This window comes from Chanodichthys erythropterus, chromosome 14 (genome assembly GCF_024489055.1).
Source record: "Chanodichthys erythropterus isolate Z2021 chromosome 14, ASM2448905v1, whole genome shotgun sequence".
Classification (NCBI taxonomy): Eukaryota; Metazoa; Chordata; class Actinopteri; order Cypriniformes; family Xenocyprididae; genus Chanodichthys; species Chanodichthys erythropterus.
In genome coordinates, this window is record NC_090234.1 from 34,145,056 (window position 1) to 34,165,407 (window position 20,352).

Genomic DNA, 20,352 nt, shown 5'->3' on the forward strand with positions numbered 1-20,352 from the left:
CAGCAGGTCCAGGAGGTTCGCTGTGAGCATCACTGCTATTGACAGGGCCAAAACCCTCCACGACATCGCTAGAATAATTATTAGTACAACGGCTTTGCATTTTTGCATCCTCCATTCTCTCTGTGTTCCTGTCTTGCTAATTAAGGCTAAAGGTGAGAAGATAGACTGAGAGAGTGCATAGAATAGTGATACAAATCCCAACCTGACAGAATATTCTTAGATGCCAAGCAGTGGCGTCAGTTTTCCAAGCATCATGGAATGGAGAGTGCAGATGATGTCTTTAAATCTTGGTATATCACGGTCAATAATGTACAGTATAACAGCTCACTGTCCCTCCACTGACTAACTTCGCTGCCATCATCCATATTTGCTAAATGACCAAAGAACTGCCAGTATGTAAAATCTTTGGAGTGACTCCTATCAGTGCTAGATTGTGGTGAATGTTGATTTAGAGTGACGTGAAAGTTGCATGAACTCCAATATGACTGTTCAGACTGAGGTCACACTGCAAAACATCAGACCTGTATCTGGTTTAGGACCACATATGGAAGTGGCCCAAATCAGAACTGAAAAGTTCGGATTTGTGCCTGCAGTCTGTTTGCCAAATTGTGATGGCTTGATGACTGGGTCAGAGCATCTCTAAAACTGGTCTGATGAATCATGCTTTCTTTTACATCACGTGGATGGCTGGGTACTTGTGCATCACTTACCTGGGGAACACCAGGATGAACTATGGGAAGAAGGAAAGCTGGCGGAGGCAGTGTGATGCTTTGGGCAATGTTCTGCTGGGAAACCTTGGGTTCTGCCATCCATGTGGATGTTACTTTGACACGTACCACCTACCTAAGCATTGTTGCAGACCATGTACACCCTTTCATGGAACAAGTATTCCCTGGTGGCTGTGGCCTCTTTCAGCAGGATAATGCTCCCTGCCACAAAGATGAAAAATGTTTCAGGAATGGTTTGAGGAGCACAACAATGAGTTTGAGGTGTTGACTTGGCCTCCAAATTCCTCCGATCTCAATCCAATCGAGCATCTGTGGGATGTGCTGAACAAACAAGTCCGATCCATGGAGGCCCCACCTCTCAACTTACAGGACTTAAAGGATCTGCTACTAACATCTTGGTGCAGATACCACAGCACACCTTCAGGGGTCTAGTGGAGTCCATGCTTCAATGGGTCAGGGCTGTTTTGGCAGCAAAAGTACACAGTAATAGGAAGGTGTATGTTGATTTGGTGATCAAGAAACATTTTTCAACATTATCAGTGTTGAAAACAGATGTCATGCTTAATGTTTTGTGGAAGCTTTGGTACATTTTTTTTTTCTTTGCAGGATTCTTCGATGAATAGTAAGTTCAAAAGAACAGCATTTATTTTAAATCAAATCTTTTGTAACATTATAAATGTTGTGACTTTTTTTTTTTTTTTTAATTAATGCATCCTTGATGAATGAAAAATACTTACTGACCCCAAACTTTTCAGTGACAGTGTACAAAATAACCAAAACATAAAGAGCAAAAATACTGATGACTCAGATTGCACTACCCAGATTTGGTCTCCCATCATTAATACCCTTTATACCAGCTACAGCTAAAATGTTTAGTTCAGTGGTAGTATGCCATGCCAATTAGTGCATTTTCCATGTGTGTGTCAAAGGTATGGCAACCTTCATAATGAAGCCAGAGGAACATTTCTAATGAGGTTTGCATCACTGGCATGCAATTATTTAATTACTGATTGCATGATTTTGATACCTTCTCCCCCTGGAGTCTTAACAATATAGCTGCTTGACACTGGGCCTTGTTTAACTTGGAGAGTCTGCAATCCTTTTAATTGCTGACCTTTAAGGAAGGGCCGACCATTTGTTAGAAGAAGCTCAATTACTCCGCACTGGACCTCAGCACTTCATTATGGCTACAGAAAACAAAAGGCACACCACTGAAAACTCCACAGATAACATCAGCAACTTATGTGAGACATCCAGTAAATAATATTTTTTTTGTTTTTTTGAACAACAGGTGTAGCAGGCAATTTGGGTTCAATTCCATTTGCCCTCATCCCAGCATACACTGGGCCATGAATAATTAAATGTTTCCTTTATTCAACAGTTTGCTAATGTTGATGTTTATTTTGCTAGCCCATTTAGTTGTGTTGTGCTGTTTTCTTCTACATAAATCAATCAGATTGTCTAAAAATATTTCATGACTGTTCATGTGTTCACAACAAGATCTTTGTTCTCTATGATGGGCATGAGATTCATAGAAAACATGACAAACAATATGTAATAATGAACAGTTAAAAAAATAAAGGAAACAATTTGCTTAGCTGCTTAAAAAGCTCATTAGATTTCAATTGTTAAAATGATGGCACATTTTAATTTATTTTGATTTGACATTTTACAGTGAGTTCAGTCAACACATTTAAAAATCCTATTTTCATTTTTCAAAATAGATTCTTCAAAAACCTATAAAAACATTCTACGTTATGAGAATGTCTTAATTTTTACACATCTGGCAAAAGTGTGAGAAGCAAATATTCAGAATATTACATGTTTACTAGCTATCTCAGTTATTGATCTTCACACAGTTGCATGGCAAAGAGTTTAGCAGCAGAGAAGGAACTGAATTCAATGTAAGTGGATATGAAAGGTTTTTGCCAAACACAGCTGTGACTATATGCTCAAGAAAAATGAGTGCTGCACATAAAGGAAGTTCCATCCTGAAAGCCTCCGACCTGTTTGTGCTTTGGAGGGGGTCATTGCTGCACAGGAACAAGTGCTTTCCCTGAAGCGAGCTATGGGCTGTGAATGTGTGGGCAGTCTATGGCAGACCTTGCATTCTGTGTCTGAAAACAGTCTTCAATAGGTGTCTGCAGCATCTTCTCATGTGGCCCTGACTACTGGAGCACAAACAGACAGATACGTTAAACACTGATTTATCATTCAGAAATTCACAGAATGATCGGATGTGTTCAAAGTAAGCCATGATTTCTTGGCAATGCATGATTTTTTCTCTCTCTCTCTGTCGTCTCTGTAAAAAGGCTTATACATTTCTGAATATTTCATGTCCTTAAATTGATTAATTTGTTAAAGGTGCAATATGTAAAAATCTTGCAGTAAAATATCCAAAACCCACTAGGCCAGAGTTATATATTTTGTTCACTTGATACTAACAATATCCCAAATGTTTGCAACTATTTGTAAATTGTGAGAAAATTGCAATTTTAACCAAGGCTCCGGAACGAAACATAGCATAATCAGATGCAGCTTTATTTTTAGTAAAAGTAATACAGAATTTTCTCTATCATACAATACGTTTTTAAATTAATTGCATGCCATTTATCAACACAAGCCATCCAGCATTTAATATGATATACTAAAATCGATCTAGCTTACTGCAGTGTGCAACAGTGTCTCACAGCAGCCACTGAGCTCGTGAGGCGTGTGTTGTGCAATCGCTCCAGCGGCCTTGTTCAGTTCCCACAACACTCGGTCCTGCTCTGCTTCGTACTACAGTAAAGTTAATAATCGCATCCATGAACATGATTTCTCCAATCCCTAATTCTTTTCCACTGAGGTGAAGACCACATGTCCCAAGATTCCATGCTCAAACTTGGCGTCATCAAGCTACGCCTTTGTTTTGAATAGACCTCTAGCGACCTCTAGCGGACAGAAAATATTACATATTGCACCTTTACCTGAGATAATGGAAAGTTAGATGGTCATTTACAATAATAATAATAATAATAATTTCAACTCAAATTATACTGTCAAATTAAATTATTCCATGTCAATTTATTTGGTAAGTATAGTAATGTAGGTACAGTTGGTCATTATTACAATACAATATCCTGATTATCCTGTCAGGGTTTATTTTGTGATAAAAACTGAGTCACTGTACATTATCCCTTAAAGTCCCTGGGAACCGGAAGTTGCAAACGACTTTTCTCCAGTGTTGTGACGTATTTCCAAGTGAAACGGAATATTGAATAGAGGGCAGAGTTTTATTTGAGCGCTCCTCCTCTCCATCTCTCGCTCATAGCATACTAACAGTCGGAGGGGAGTGGTTTAAGCGATTTCAACCCAAGCCGTCAAACTGATGTCATTAGAGAAGGGGCACCGTTGCAGAGGGGAGGAGCATTTTCAGATTTTGATTAAATATTACGAAGCCAAACTATTTTTTTGTGTGGATTGACTTGCACAGATTAATTATTCGCCAAAAATTTGCAATTTCAGCTAACAAAATAAATAAGGTCAATTTTGATTTAATGTGTGCCATCCAAACCTGTATGAATTTCTCTCTTCTGATGAAAAGAAGATATTTTGAAGAATATGGGTAACCAAACAGTTGACGGGCCCCATTGACTTCCAACAGTATAGAGTGAAAAAAAAAAAAAAAAGGCCTACTATGGAAATTTTCATTTTTGGTTGAACTATCCTCTTAAATAAATATGTAACTGTTATACCCTTATTGCAAATTGCAGATAATCTCATATCATATCATCTGACCTTATTGTGAATATTGAATATGTATGTATAAAAGAATAAGTAATGCCTGATTTAAATTGTTCCATAGAAAGAGACAATGGCAGCAAGTAACTACTCCCTCTTGTTTAGTGGGAAGGTTTGTCTTCAGAACTAACCATATTGGCTCACTTTTTGGACTATATTTGATCTGTAGGTCTGTTTCTATCCAGTATCCATATAGTAGGGCTCCAGTGTGAAAACGATTGCCTTTGGCTATTATTGCTCGGTATAGGCCTACATGGGAGAGCTTGTGTAAATACATCAGTAGTGTTAAAGGTCAACCCAAATATGCAGTTTCAGTGACCTTAAACATTGTTTATTGGTTTTTCTGGTCAATCACACCTTTTGTTAAATTAATATTAGTTCAATAACTAGCTTTATAATCTATATTAATTATTTATTTATAATTTTCATTAATTTCATGTTTCTAAATGTATTCATAACATGTCTACTGTAATTCCTGTAAATGCCACTAAGCGCGTGCTTGTCGGTCACTTTAAATGCTCGAGCTCCTTACAGCAGGACGGATTCTGATTGGCTATCAATGTTTTTATCGGTCGTCAGCTGGATAAAATCGTTCTGATTCCAACGATATAGTTTCTCTGCGCCACAATCGTTATAGCTGTGGTGTAAACTCTGCTATTCTTTAATACTGAGAACGATTTTAGAACTATATCTTTATCGTTATGTAATATATTAGAAAGGTGATAACATTAGTTATCGTACTTGGTGGGAACGGGCCTTAACACTCCTTATCAGCAGCAGGGAGCGATTTATAAAGGAATTGTTGTGGCCTAAAACACAAAAAGAAAGGAAGTCAAACCAAAAGGTTAGTCAGTGTTCAAAAGTAGCCTATACATATTATTTTACAACTAAGTTCAGAGCGTATTTCACCTTGAGGATAGATGCTCGCGAACTGAAATGGCGTTTTTTTTAATCCGCAGGTAACCATAACAACAGTAAGCTCTTAGCATGATCATTAAACACAAATACTGTGCACAAATAATATATTTATCAGGTTATTTTTGGAATATATATGGCAGAAAAACGTGTTTTGTTTAAAACATCTGTAAGATAGTTGACTTTTTTTTTTTTTTTTTTTTTTTTTGCGCTAGGCGCCAAACGCCTTGCGCGAGACGAATTTCAACACACACACACAAAAATACCATTTTAAAAGAAGACTCACTTTATGTTATTCAACAATTTGCACGTGCTCAACTATATTATGTTACTCTAGCTACATCTGCAAAGTAACTCGTGGTTTTGTTGCAAAAACTAAATGAATTCTAAGTTTTTTTTTTCCGCGTAATTAGCCCGTTCCCCATATTATAATGCCTTGCGCTACGTCAGGTGCCTGGAAGCCGTTCATAGTCAAGCTCACAGTGCGTTATTGTCCACATCTATCCGCACACTCTCCGTCTCTCTCTCTCTCTCTCTCTCTCCGCTCACACTGTCGCCTGCAAGCTCATGTGTGCACGCGCCTAGAAATCCATCTGAATGCGAGGAGTGAAGGAGGATCGGTGCGCTCTGCAGACAAATTTTACTTGTCATTCCTGAATAACGGCGCTCTACCGGAGGGGCTGGAATCGGACTTCAGCAAAAGAAGTGCGGTGGCCTTCGCCCTCACTCAGCAACGATGTCCGAATATATCCTCACCCTACTCGTCATACTGGGATTCGGGGATATATTCTCAAATGTTCAGACACTGAGGGACGCTGATTCAGAGCAAGGTAAGACAGACGCAGCAGCTCTACAATGAAACTTGCGCTCGCGGAGCATCCTATCATCTGTCAGGGCATCTCGCCACGCGCTTGATGTCTAAACATTTTAGATGCGATGCGAGTATTTCTAACGAAATGTTGCATTGGATTGAATAGACAGGTTGAAGGTTGGAACGTTTTACTCGCGTGTTGTGGGAGTCGATGGTGTAATTCAGTTCCCTATATTAGTGTCTACTGGTTTAGTGTACTACTAGTAGTGTGCTTGGATAGAACCAAAAAGAGTCTGAATAGGCTGCATGGTGTAAGAGCTCAAGCCCTCATACTCATGGCATAGTGTGAATTTTAAGACTGTATGTTGGAGGATAGTTTCACGATGTCAAAATGAAAAAACAATGTTCGGTAAAAATGACAACTTTTTATACATATTTCTTTTTTTGTAAGAATTGACACGTATGAATTAGCTTATTTATTGAGAAATAAGTTTAATAGTGCATCACATGTTTAAACTGTGAAATATTGATTAAATTGTTGTTTATTAGTATCAGTCGCCTTATAATTTGTTTTGACAGACATTCCCTGTATTCCTTGCTTTATTTAATAAGTTATTTTGCTCTTATTACCAGTAGGAGTGAATGATTTATGTTGCATTATGTTGTTTTAGAAGAGTTTATTGCATTACTTTAGTGTCATGTCTTACCCTGATGGTGTTTTGTGTTTGTATGGGTTATTGGTCATATAGTTGCTGAAAAGGCCAATTTTGAGAGCTCAGACGAAGTCATCATGTGACCTTCTATTGGGCCATCTTTGTTAAATTCAGTACAGTAACATATTTTAATAGTTCAATTAGTCATCCTGTAATGTTTGTAACATTGTCAGTGTTATATTTTATTATAAAGTTTTTGCAACCCCAAACCACTACACACTAAAAACTCCTGGGTCAAAAATAACCCATAATGGGTTATTTTTGACCCAAATCCTGGGTTAAAAAGGGACCAACTAATTTCTGGGTTATTTCAACCCAGAAAAATGGGTTATTCTTTTTGACCCAACTTCTGGGTTAAATACCTAACCCAAATTTTAGGTTAAAATAACCCAAAATTGTAGTTAATATAACCCAACTTCTGGGTCAAAAGAACAACCCCAATATCTGGGTTAAAATAACCCAGAAATTAGTAGGTCCCTTTTTAATCAAAGGTCAAAGGTCAAAAATAACCTAACTTGGGTTACTATGCCAGTATGCCTCATTTCAGAAAATAAAACTTCAGGCACTTACACACTTCAAGCACTTTTACATTTTTATTGCATTAAATTAAATTAAACTCTACACACTTGGACCTATTTATTTTAGGTCACACTGTAATAACATCAGACATTAGAAAAAATAGAAAAATAAACAACTCATTCTCTTTTGACAACATTCAATAACTGGATTGAACTTGAGGGACAAGATTTTTGATAGTGTCCTCATCTAAGAGAAGAAATGCCTCCTCATCTCTGTCTTCACCTGAAAGACAGAAAACAAGACAACATGAGTATTGTTAATAAGTCGAGACAATTGTGAACCACTCACCAGACACTCTTTGATTATCAAGCTAACAAATAATCACTTTTAAGGGAATGATGTTGTTGTTGTTTTTTTTTTGTTAAAAAAAAAAAAAACGTGGCCCAATTTGCTAGTTAACTAATGTGGTTCTTTTGCAGCATTACCCATTTTGTGTGAATGACAGTCTATACTGTACATCTTTTCTTTCATTAACAAGTGTAATAATGACATTAATGCAAAGGTGAATATCTGGCCCATTATTATGCATAACAGCTTAAAGACAAGGCACAAGTATCTTTTAACTATAAGGGTTATTATAGAGATGCATTCCCCACTGTCGAAGAAGTTGTGACTGTCACAAAATCTTGCACTGACACATTTAAGCCATATTAAAGAAAAATATTTAGGTATAGAGAGATGATATGAGGGCAGTTAAAGGGATAGTTCACCCAAAAATGAAAATTTGATGTTTATCTGCTTACCCCCAGGGCATCCAAGATGTAGGTGACTTTGTTTCTTCAGTAGAACACAAATTATGATTTTTAACTCCAACCATTGTCGTCTGTCAGTCTTATAATGCGAATGAATGGTAACACAATTTATAAGAGTCAAAAAATAACCCAAAAATAAATCCAAATTAAACCCTGCGGCTCGTGACGACAAATTGATGTCCTAAGACACGTTTGTGCGAGAAACAGAAAATTATTTATATAATTTTTTACTTCTATTGCATTTAGCAATCACTTAGGTTTCTCGCACAAACCGATTGTTTCGTGTCTTAGGACATTAATGTGTCTTCACGCGCCGCAGGGTTCAGTTTGGATTTGTCTAAGCATATTTTTTGACTCTTATAAATTGTGTTACCATTCACTCGCATTATAAGACTGACAGACGGCAACCGTTGGAGTTAAAAATCATCATTTGTGTTCGACTGAAGAAACAAAGTCACCTACATCTTGGATGCCCTGGGGGTAAGCAGATAAACATCAAATTTTCATTTTTGGGTGAACTATCCCTTAAAAGAGTAAAACGCTCACCTCTAAAATTCTCTATCAGCTCAGACATCCGCCACTCAGTTAGCTTATCAGCAACAAAGCTGTCCATTTAAAATGACCTGGAGAAAACAATAAAGGTTAGCAACAATTTGAACACTTAACACACTTCATTAACTCTCACTACTTAAGCCCGTAGAGCACTGTATAATATGATAAGCACAGCGCAGCTGGTTAACATAACTATTATGTAGCCTCGTCGCTCTAGCCACGGCTAAAGGGGGTCGCACACCGGAAGAGATGCGTATTTAAAATTCAAACACATTATTCTCTATGAGTGTACACACACCGGCGGCGCCCAGCAACGGTTCAGGACCTTGTTCAAAATCCTGCAGCGCCACAGCGCGCCATGTACATAGATTTATATTAAATTTACACTTATTTGTCTCAAATCGTCGTTAATGTATATACTGACTTCACCATGTGCTGCAATATAAAGTTAATTTTACATTAATTTACAGTAATCAGCTGCATGAATAAAAATTGCTTATGTTATTGGATTTTCAGGTGATATTCTCAATTCATTCAGTTAACGGACGCTCTGAGGTAAAGTGTTCAGACTGCAGACTCAGCAACGTATTTAATTATACAGTACAATCATAACATAGTACTGACATTATCTTAATTCCACAATGTCCTAAAACATAACAATATTGCTGGCCATAAACTGAGAAAGTACACGATACCTCGAGTTGTCCTAGACGCGGCTCAGCGCGGCGCTTCTCGTCCGGTGTTCGACCCCCTTAACGCGGCATGAAGTCGCCACTAGCTGCACTGTACTTATCGTATTATTACGTTACGTCAAATTTGGCTTTGGTGGTTAATAACACTTTCTTATTTAGTCTGACAAACTTAAAACACATATTTATTTTGACTTTACACGGACTTTAAACTAGTTAGATGTTGTCGCGATATCCGCAGGCGGCTACATGCTCACCACAGAATTACCACGGTAAGCCATGGTCATTTTTTCAACAAATGGTGCTAAACTAGCAATGGGGACATGGACACAGAAAAGTTTACGTTACATTGACACTGAAAATACTTGCCTTACCTTGAATACGCGACGAAGTTGCACCGAAGAAGCCCAGGCCAAAACGGATCGAGTGCGTTCAAGTTCAAGTGACGGTTGTTTCAAACGACTGTTGTGAGAAAATTCCAGAACAACAGCGGGGGGCGGGGGGAGGGGCGTTAACCCAGAACATGGGTTACTCTTTGAAAAATAACCCAGAAACCTAAACAACCCAGGAATTGGGTCAAAATATTAGCCCTATAACCCAGAAAAAGGTTACTCTCTGAAAAAATAACCCATAATTTTAACCCAACACAAATAACCCAGAAAATGGGTTAAAGAAATAACCCAGGAGTTTTTAGAGTGTATCTTCAAATTGTAAAGGTTTCAACTTTTCAGAATTTCACGATGTCTTATATGGCTTGCGTAGCATAACATAAGCTTTTGGCTGAAGAGTAGTGATTATAAGTGACACTGTCAGAGTAAGCTAAATCAATAAGGGCAGATATTTAATGAATCTTGATGTTGTGAATCAATGAGTCTTGAACTAGTTGCAGGGGTTTTGTTCACTTGCAGCAAATCCCTGTTTACAGAGGGATTGAGATAAAGCAAAGATTGTCAGCTTGTTGCACAGACAAATCTGTCAAGATTGTTTTCCCCTTGTGCTCTCAATATTAGACGAGAGATAAAAAAGAGATTCTGGTTTCAAGTATCATATCTGAATTCATGCACTGTATATACAACTAGGCAGTCATTGCAAGCTTGTCTTTTGTAACCAAAAACAACAAAAACAAAGAGTGTTCATAAATGTTATGCAGTGATTATTGGCCAGTTTTGCAGCTACTGTATGTTGCAAGACAACATGATTTGGTTTATTAAAAACCAAAGGGAAAAACATATTATATCATAATTTGAAAAATTATGAATTATACATTAAACATCCATGTTACTTGACCTTTCAACGCATCCACCACAATTGACATTCTTTAAAAGCCATTTGTAACCATTTATAGTGTTTTGTTACATCTAAACCATCATAAATAATTTACCTTTGACCCTTAAACATAATTCTATATGACCGCCCTCTGTCATTGTGTTTATTTATGACAACATAAATTCAACATGGCTGCAAGTCTTTGAAGTATCTAGTACCCCTTTGAATATCCACAGCTTTTTAAAATATAAAGGATGTCCATATCAAAATACAATTTTATATAAAAAAAAAAATTGATTTCATAATTTCTTTTTTCTGAAAGATTTTTTCTTTGTGATTTAATGTTCAAAGAGTTAAGTCGCAGGCACACACATGCACTGGATCTTTGTGTGTATTCATCCAGGTGTGTTCAAGGAGAGAAAGTGCCATTTTCAAAAGCTGCATATTCATCATATCAGATGAATATAAATGTCACAGTTCCCTGCAAAGATATTTTCTGAATAGTAGTAGTGAGGCTTGTGTTCTCCTGCTAAGTTCCAGCATTTTAAATCCATTGTCCCGAATGATGCATATGATGTCCTAATTCTCAACGCTGCTCATTCACTTATTACAAATAAAATAAATAACGACAATCGCAGTGGAGTCATCAGTGCGGTTGTGACTGTAGGTCTCTTAGGATGCTTGATAAAATTGGTTCCACAGTCTGTTTAGTGAACCTTTAATCATTGTTTGCCATCTAATCTAGTGTATCGCAGCCAAGAGTTTACAGCACTGGTGCAGGCAGATGGAAAGGCATCATTGAAAAGTAGTTTACTCAAACCACACTTCATTATATCAAACCCTCTTTTATCTTACCGGTGACTCTCGCTTCAGATATTTATCGGCTATTACAAACAGTTCAAGGTTGCTGGAAATGTTTCCCCCTTTAAGAGAGCTTGGCGTGCCCCAAAAAGCAGGTTAAGCACTATCCTTTCGTAATGAAATCGGGAGGACGCCCCCAGAGCCTAATTAAATGAGATTATATCTAGGCATGCTGTGCTGGCTTATTGTCCAACTGTGATTTTTACCTGGTATTGGAGGAAAGTCAATAAAGGCACAAACAGTGATTGTATAAATGACCTCAGTCATGCAAAGGCAATGCTGATCTGCTACACACTGCATAGGAGAAAATGCTTTTGTGAATCTCAAGGAACGGGCAGATATCATTGCTCTGTTACAAAATCTAGGGAACTGCATACGGAGGCAGTATTGTAGGGCATGATCGTAGCACTCCCGATGTGAAGGCTGTTTTAAATGGTAAGCAAGCGGCTTCCAAGATGACTATTTTTTTACCAATTTTTTAAGACACTAATCCCATGGTGTACTGAGACGAGCAAAGTAAAAAATAAATCCAAGATGGAGGATGTTGTGAGAAAAAATGTTAAATTAAAATAAACTTAAAAATTACTGAAAAAATATTGATTTCAAATTTTGGTTTAATCAATACTAGTTATTAGTATATATATATATATATATATATATATATATATATATATATATATATATATATATATATAATATTTTTTTTTTAAAATTATTGTTATATTGTCAAAGCTAGGATTTCTGTTTGTCATGTTTTCTTATGTTTATTATTATTGGGCAATTAGCTTGGCAATATGCAAATGAAAAACTATTGAAATCAGCTGACCCATGCATAGTTTTATTTGTGTTTGATTTAGATTTTATCAGATTCCATGATAGTTAGAATTAGGGTTGCATGATTGGGAGAAAAAAACTGTTTAAAATTGCGATTTGGCCCAAAATTCTGTGCTAATATGTGACCTGATCCAGCAAAATGAGTCACAGTGACCCAAATTTCAAAATTGAGATTTTGGTATCAATGGAAAGATGAGACAATAACCTTTAAAATGATATCCTAGTCAAAGTCATACTTTGAATGGTTTTAAAGATATACCCATTTGAATTATGGTTGTCTGCCCTCTTTTTCAAATTGAAAACCTGAGAAAATCGCTTTTAAAGTTTTTTGCCCGTTTTTTGGTTGATATCTTTCAAAATCCATTGCATTTAAAGGGATAAACAATTTATTTTACAGCTTAATTTGACCAAAGACATTTATATATATATAAATGCTAAACCAGGCTGAAGCTCAAATTATTTGAAAGTATTTATTTGAATTAACCCTTTAAGACCTGAAGGCTTTTTTAGAGTTTTTTTGTTGTTGTTTTTTTTTCCTGAGCGACACACACAAAAGTAAAGACTCATAACTCCAAAACTCTAGCAAGGAGAGTCAAAAGGTAGGTATCATTTGATAGAAAACATTTTAAGAAAATATAAATTACATTACATTTGGACATTTTCTTGCTGAGAAACAGCTGATAAAAGACAAATATATATATACTTTTTAAAAAATATTTTTTCTTTTTTTTTATTTGACATGGAATAACTCAGGAACACAATAAGATCGCTAAAAAATATTTTTTTATTGGTGATGCTCTCATATATGTGAGCTGCATCTGGTTCAAATTTCGTGGTGATAGCATAAAGAATATTTTGAAAAATTGCTGTTCATTTTTTCCACAGCCAGGTGGCGCCAACGGGCGGTAAACTCCGGTTTAGAGGTGCTTCTCAGCACTCGTTAGATTTTTTTCAAAATGGTTAGATGCATTAAAAAGATGAGATTCTAAGCTTTAAAATATATCTATTTTGTGTTATTCCACGTTGGAAAACGAACATGGATGGGTCCGGGAACATTGGATACACACTGCATCCCGGAGAGATGAGAGACATGTTTTTAGCCAAGTATGTTAAATCATTCCGTGAGTAATATCTTGTGATCAACGCAATATATTATATTGATTTTGGATTCATTTTAATCTTGAGTCTGCTTTAAATATTGATGTGCGATTTTTATGATCTGTGCATTTTTCATGAAGTTATGAGCACGTGAAATATACATACTTGTATTCAGTTAGCGGCTGTGCTATTTTTGTTGTAAACCCATATTACTCAGACTCATTAGAGGGTAAAAACAACGCAACAGAAGCATGTTGGAGGCTTGATATGAAAGCTTAAAGTCTCTGGTTTTGTATGCAAAAAGAATTTTTGTGCTACCTATATGGATTCAATTTTTATTGGCTTTTAAAGAGAGACACGCAAATGGGAGTTTTATTTTATAAGGCGCGCTAGTCTGACAGGAGGATGGCTGGACCGATCGCGTGCCTGTCAGTCGAAACGGGGCTTCCCATTGTTAAAAATCAGCGTTTAGGTCAGTGTGTTTACATTTCTAAGCTTTTTGGTTTGGTTGATTGGTTCTATACAACGTGTAACACCATATTTGTAGAGCAGAGATAATGACGTTTCAGGGATACCGGGAAATGCTCATAAGTGACGAGAGGAGTTGAGAAGTTCATTTCCAGCGAATTTACTAAAACCATGTCAAATTTAATTGCCATTTAAATACCTTTAATCAATTATCTGGACTACGAAACTTTGGGAGATTATTTTTGAAAGTCTGTTCTTTGAAATTAGCTTAAAAAAAAAAAACGATTTTTTTTCATTGTTTTTCCACATTATCGGCCCATATCTTAAAATAGAACGTTGCGACTTCCGACTCATTTCGCCAGATCGGGTCACATATATTATTTTGACTAATAATAATAATAATTATTATTATAATTATAATTATTGCTAAATAAAAATATTAAGCCAAATTAGAAATATTACTATTTTAATACCTTTCATTATTAAAAAAAATGAGTATGTAATGATAAATATAACTATAATAATTAGAAAATAACAATATTTTTATTTTACAGAAAACTTTTATGACAAAATGTGGGGTTACCTGTTAACATGCAAGCAGCCTATGAATATAAGTCATTAGAAAGGTCTAAGGATTTATTATTAAATATTATATTATTATTATAAAAATCTGTCACAATAATTTCTTTATTTTAGTCAAGAGGAACCGAAGTCCATGTATTTTTAATATATGAAATATGTACCTCTTATGCATCCACTGTGAAAAAAAACAAAAACAAAAAAACCCCTGTACACTTCTGTACACTGGAGAAAAACATATTGATCATATGTTCCCCTCAAAGTTCTTTACAGAGAAATTATTTTTCCTATTTTTACCCTGAATAGGATTGTTTGTGCTTTACTTGTCTGAAACACGTCTGTTTCATACTGGACGCCAGAGGGCGCTCTTGAGCAGATACTCCAAATACCCCAAATATTTGCAATATAATGCAAGTCATTCCAGAAAATCCCCTATGGACATCATACTATTGCTGTGAATGAATAAAAACAAGATAGACGTGCTTTGATTAAACATGAATATAATAAACAGAGGATTATGACAATACATGGTTTATGTGTTCTTCAAGCCTTCTCAGGTATTTTCGCAATAATAAAGTATATTTATAATGCAGTGCTAATCAAAATGCTATTTCAAACACTCATCTGATGTTGTGAAGTGAATTTAGAGTAAAAACTCATTATTAAATGTTGTCTTTTCTTAGACAAGGGCTTCTCATGTTTGGAAAGTTTGTATGTTTGCAAATGCAGTGCTCTCAGATGGAGCATCATTTACTACTGATCACAGAGCAGCTCTAACACGCTGTGTACATATTTATATAATTAAAAATCTGAAAAAACTGCAGCCTTTGCAATGTCATAATCACACTAAGCCAAATCGCGATTACAATTCGATTTCGATTAATCGTGCAGCCCTAGTTATGATGCTTCCTTAAGGCTAATTCACACTGCACCGACAGACACCGACCAACGGCAAAAGACACGTTCGTCGGGTTTTATCGGATCAGTGTGTTATCCCTGTCGCCGTCTGTTGTCATTGTCGGCTCTTGTTTTATCCGATTGAACATGTTTATTCAGTGTTTGTCAGGTTGTGGAAAGTGTTGTACAATCAAGTGATTCGGTCAGCATCTGTCGGTGCAGTGTGAATTTGCCTTTAGAGGGCAGCTGCTATATGGGTAACAGTGAGGTTTTGGAACAGTGTTGTGGTTACACAGCACTTTCGCCCCACCTTAAAGACTGACCTTCTCAGGTTAGTCTACATTTATTTTCATAGGTGGTTTAAGTCAATGTTTGAAAAATTTTACTTGTTTGAAAAATGTTTGTTTTCTTTAAATATATCTGCCATATGGAACTCATTTGCAGGCTGTTTATAGTTAGTCATGAAAACTCATGTCTCAGCTTCAGGTGTTTCCTCCCTACCAACCAGGTAATTGGTCCAGTGGTCTCAGTCTCCAAAGAAAATTAGAAGCTGCCACAGCTTGGTGGATGACCTTGCAATTATCCATGTAACACTCTATAAAACGGGAAGCAATAAGGCATGCTAATCCAGAGCCAAAGTACTTGCTGAAAAGGGGTTTAGAATGACAAGGGAGATGACAAAGCAAAGCTCTTGGGTTGGTAAGGGCAGCAGCCTTGCTTCTGGAAGTGATTCATCTAGCACCTGTGTGGCAGGCTTCATTGTTTTTGTTGGCGTTCTATTGCACGCCCCATTTGTTCCGAATGAAGTTCAGTTGAAGTTGGCCACACATTCAGCTGAGTCATTAAGTGCTCTGACCTTTGACAGATCGAGTGGTTGTGGCTGAGCTTTGCAGTTGAAGCTTATACCGCAATGTACAGGTAATCTGCTGGCCTATGACATCATGTGCATCTGTATTCTATGTTGACATGTTGGAACCTGAGAGCTGAGAGCTAATGGAGAAGGTCAAGGTGTTTTATTGGACTATATGGTTTTCCATCCAGTCTGCAAGGTCCAAAATTAACTTTTTTTCACCTGACTTGCATATCTTTCTGGCCATAAATATGTTTTGCATTAAACTGTGTTTTGCATTATTTTTAATTAAAATAAATATTTGTCTCAGTCCTGTAATGGTCCGGCCACCCATCCAGGGTGTTTGCTACGGCCTGTGATGCCAGAATAGTCTACAGCATCCTTGTGACCCAACGTAGGCCTAAAGGCTTTGGAGAATGGATGGATGAATATAGATATTTTTGTTTCTATGACAATGGAATTATTTATCTGTCTATTTGTCTGCATATTATGACAAATATTGCAAATCATTGTGTCAGTTACAGCATCATATACATCAGTGGTAACATTTTACATAAAAGTCCTGTTAATGCATTAACTAACTTTAAAGGGATAGTTCACCCAAAAATACAAATTTGATGTTTATCTGCTTACACAACTCAATACTTATATGCACAACTCAATACTCAATGCTTATACAATGAGTGCTAGACATTACTGCCGCTGTCAGAGTGCGATCAGACCTCACTAATCGAGTGCTGAACGCAGTTGGACATAGTGGTGTTTTAGAGGTAAAAAATGATATAAATACTGTTCGTTTTCTCGCACAAACCGATCGGTTCGTGTCTTCGAACATCAATGTGTCGTTACGAGCCGCAGGATTTAATTTGGATTTGTCTATGCAAGTTTTTTCGACTCTTATAAATTGTGTTACCATTCACTTGCATTAGAAGACTGACAGATGGCAACAGTTGCAGTTAAAAATCATCATTTATGTTCTACTGAAGAAACAAAGTCACCTACATCTTGGATGCGGTGGGGGTAAGCAGATAAACATCAAATTTTCATTTTTGGGTGAACTATCCCTTTAACAAGCAATACATTTGCTACTGTATTTATACATCTTTGTTAAAGGATTAGTTAATTTCTGAATGAAAATATCCTGATAATTTGTTCACTCCCATGTCATCCAAGATTTTTATGTCTTTCTTTCTTCAGTCGAAAAGAAATTAAGGTTTTTGAGGAAAACTTTCAAGGATTTTTCTCCATATAGTGGACTTCACTGAGGTTCACTGGGTTGAAGGCTCAAATTGCAGTTTCAGCGCTGCTTCAAAGGGCTCTATGTTATCTCAGATGAGGAACAAGGGTCTAATCTAGCGAAACGATCGGCCATTTAAAAAAAAAGAAAGAATTTATATACTTTTCAACCACAAATGCTTGTCTTGCACTGCTCTGTGATGCACCACACATTACACTGAAAGTTCACGCGGAAGCACCTTGGTAGGGTGAAAAACTTCATCTAATTTTCTCCTCCAACTTCAAAATCGTCCGATATCATTGTTTTACCTAGATTTTGTAAAGGGTGTTTGGCTAAATCTTTGCACATTTGCTTTGTAGACACTGGATCTGTATTTCTGCCTACGTCACGCATGACTTTTGTAACGTGATTACGTCATGCGTGCGGATCGCAGAGCTAGTACAAGATGAGCATTTGTGGTTAAAAAGTATATACATTTTTTACTCTTTTTTTTTTTTCGTTTCGCTAGACAAAATCCTTATTCCTCATCTGGGATCGCATAGAGCCCTTTGAAGCTGCGCTGAAACTGAAATTTGTACCTTCCGCCCACTGAACCCCAATGAAGTCCACTATATGGAGAAAAATCCTGGAATGTTTTCCTCAAAAACCTTAATTCTCAAGAAAATCATACAGTTTTGGAACGACATGTTAATTATGCTAACAAAATGTTGAGTAAATGATGGCAGAATTAGATTTTTTTTTGGGTGAACCATCACTTCAATCCATTGGCAACTAACACTTTTATTTACCCGCCAAATCTAATTTGTTCTCACATTGAGCTCTCTGGGTGTTAATTTTGGAGCCTGTGTCTTAGAAATCAGAAACGTGAAAAAAAAAAAAAACAAAGTAATTGAAATGGATTCACATCACAGTGGCCACTGCTTGAGCAAAGATTTTTGAATGTTTTTAATAGCACAGCCATGAGAGTGCATATGTTGTTATAGTTTGTGGATTTATGCACCCATTTTAATTGGATCTGGACAACATTGCACCATTTTCAGAAAACAGTCTGTCAGCTGTTAGATCTGGTAGAACACATGGTGGCCTGTTACCGTAGGCGAGTGCTTGGTGAATTACTTTTGGGCTGGGGTGGAGACCCATGTTCAGATCAGTGTGTGTGTTTGTGCTTTCTCACTGTTTAATTAATTTTTCAGAGGTTTAAGTTTAAGCTTTTTTTGAAATGTGAAGCATAACGTAAGTAATGTGATTAATGAAGCAGTGGATCTTTCATATTTTGTCCTTCGTGGAGAGGTACCAGTCTTTATAAAATATTACTAGAATACATGGAAAGGATTCAATTAAAATTTGACAAAAAGACACAATGAATTGTGGGTATGAAATAATTTATCAATGTTTTTTTACTGAAGACTGAAATGAAAGATTAGCAAATATTCTCAATGAGCAAAACAATGTGCTTTGTGGCAGAGAAAATTAATAATTTATCTCAGCAAATACATAGATGACTGCCTTCAATAAGAAACCGTTTTCAAAACCAGATATTTGCTACTTTGGATCTTAAGAATTATACATATTTATGTAAAAATAAATGACACGGCAACAGGTATTGAAAGGGAAAAAAGAAGTAAGATAATAATTCAGTTGTGGTGTTTTTACGACTTCAAGTGGTTTGCATAGATTGACACGCAGTATGTAAATAATCCAAATGGTTTTGTCTGAGTTCTGGTCTGAGTGGCTTTAGGACTGCTGTGCAGTTCATTTATAACATTGTGAACCAAATAGGGGTAATGATGACACACAGAGGAGGAGATGAGCCGCTTACTTTATTTCTGTGGAGATGACAAAATGAAGAGCATATTATACAAACCCGATTCCAAAAAAGTTGGGACACTGTACAAATTGTGAATAAAAAAGGAATGCAATAATTTACAAATCTCATAAACTTATAGAATATAGATAACATATCAAATGTTGAAAGTGAGACAGTTTGAAATGTCTTGCCAAATATTGGCTCATTTTGTATTTCATGAGAGCTACACATTCCAAAAAAGTTGGGACAGGTAGCAATAAGAGGCAGGAAAAGTTAAATGTACATATAAGGAACAGCTGGAGGACCAATTTGCAACTTATTAGGTCAGTTGGCAACATGATTGGGTATAAAAAGAGCCTCTCAGAGTGGCAGTGTCTCTCAGAAGTGAAGATGGGCAGAGGATCACCATTTCCCCCAATGCTGCGGCAAAAAATAGTGGAGCAATATCAGAAAGGAGTTTCTCAGAGTTTCTTCAAGTTATCATCATCTACAGAGCATAATATCATCCAAAGATTCAGAGAATCTGGAACAGTCTCTGTGTGTAAGGGTCAAGGCCGGAAAACCACACTGGATGCCCGTGATCTTCAGGCCCTTATACGGCACTGCATTACATACAGGAATGCTACTGTAATGGAAATCACAACATGGGCTCAGGAACACTTCCAGAAAACATTGTCGGTGAACACAATCCACCGTGCCATTCGCCGTTGCCGGCTAAAACTCTATAGGTCAAAAAAGAAGCCATATCTAAACATGATCCAGATGCGCAGGCGTATTCTCTGGGCCAAGGCTCATTTAAATTGAACTGTGGCAAAGTGGAAAACTGTTCTGTGGTCAGACAAATCAAAATTTGAAGTTTTTTTTGGAAAACTGGGACGCCATGTCATCCGGACTAAAGAGGACAAGGACAACCCAAGTTGTTATTAGCGCTCA

At 36.7% G+C, this 20,352-nt stretch overlaps 1 protein-coding gene and 1 long non-coding RNA gene across 2 annotated transcripts in view; one reads left to right on the forward strand and one right to left on the reverse strand.

Annotated features, from left to right (window-relative positions):
* The first annotated feature begins 6,162 nt into the window (after positions 1-6,162).
* lrp1bb (low density lipoprotein receptor-related protein 1Bb) overlaps positions 6,163-20,352 on the forward strand; it is a 359,341-nt gene continuing 345,151 nt past the window's right edge. The window contains exon 1 of the mRNA XM_067410627.1: positions 6,163-6,256. Within this exon, the coding sequence (XP_067266728.1) occupies positions 6,163-6,256 (94 nt within the window). The remainder of the gene's footprint in view (positions 6,257-20,352) is intronic.
* Positions 7,526-10,005, reverse strand: LOC137036402 (uncharacterized). The gene is made up of 3 exons (XR_010897179.1): positions 9,897-10,005; positions 8,828-8,904; positions 7,526-7,751 (listed from the first exon to the last, which is right to left on the reverse strand). It is a non-coding gene; the product is annotated as an uncharacterized lncRNA (long non-coding RNA).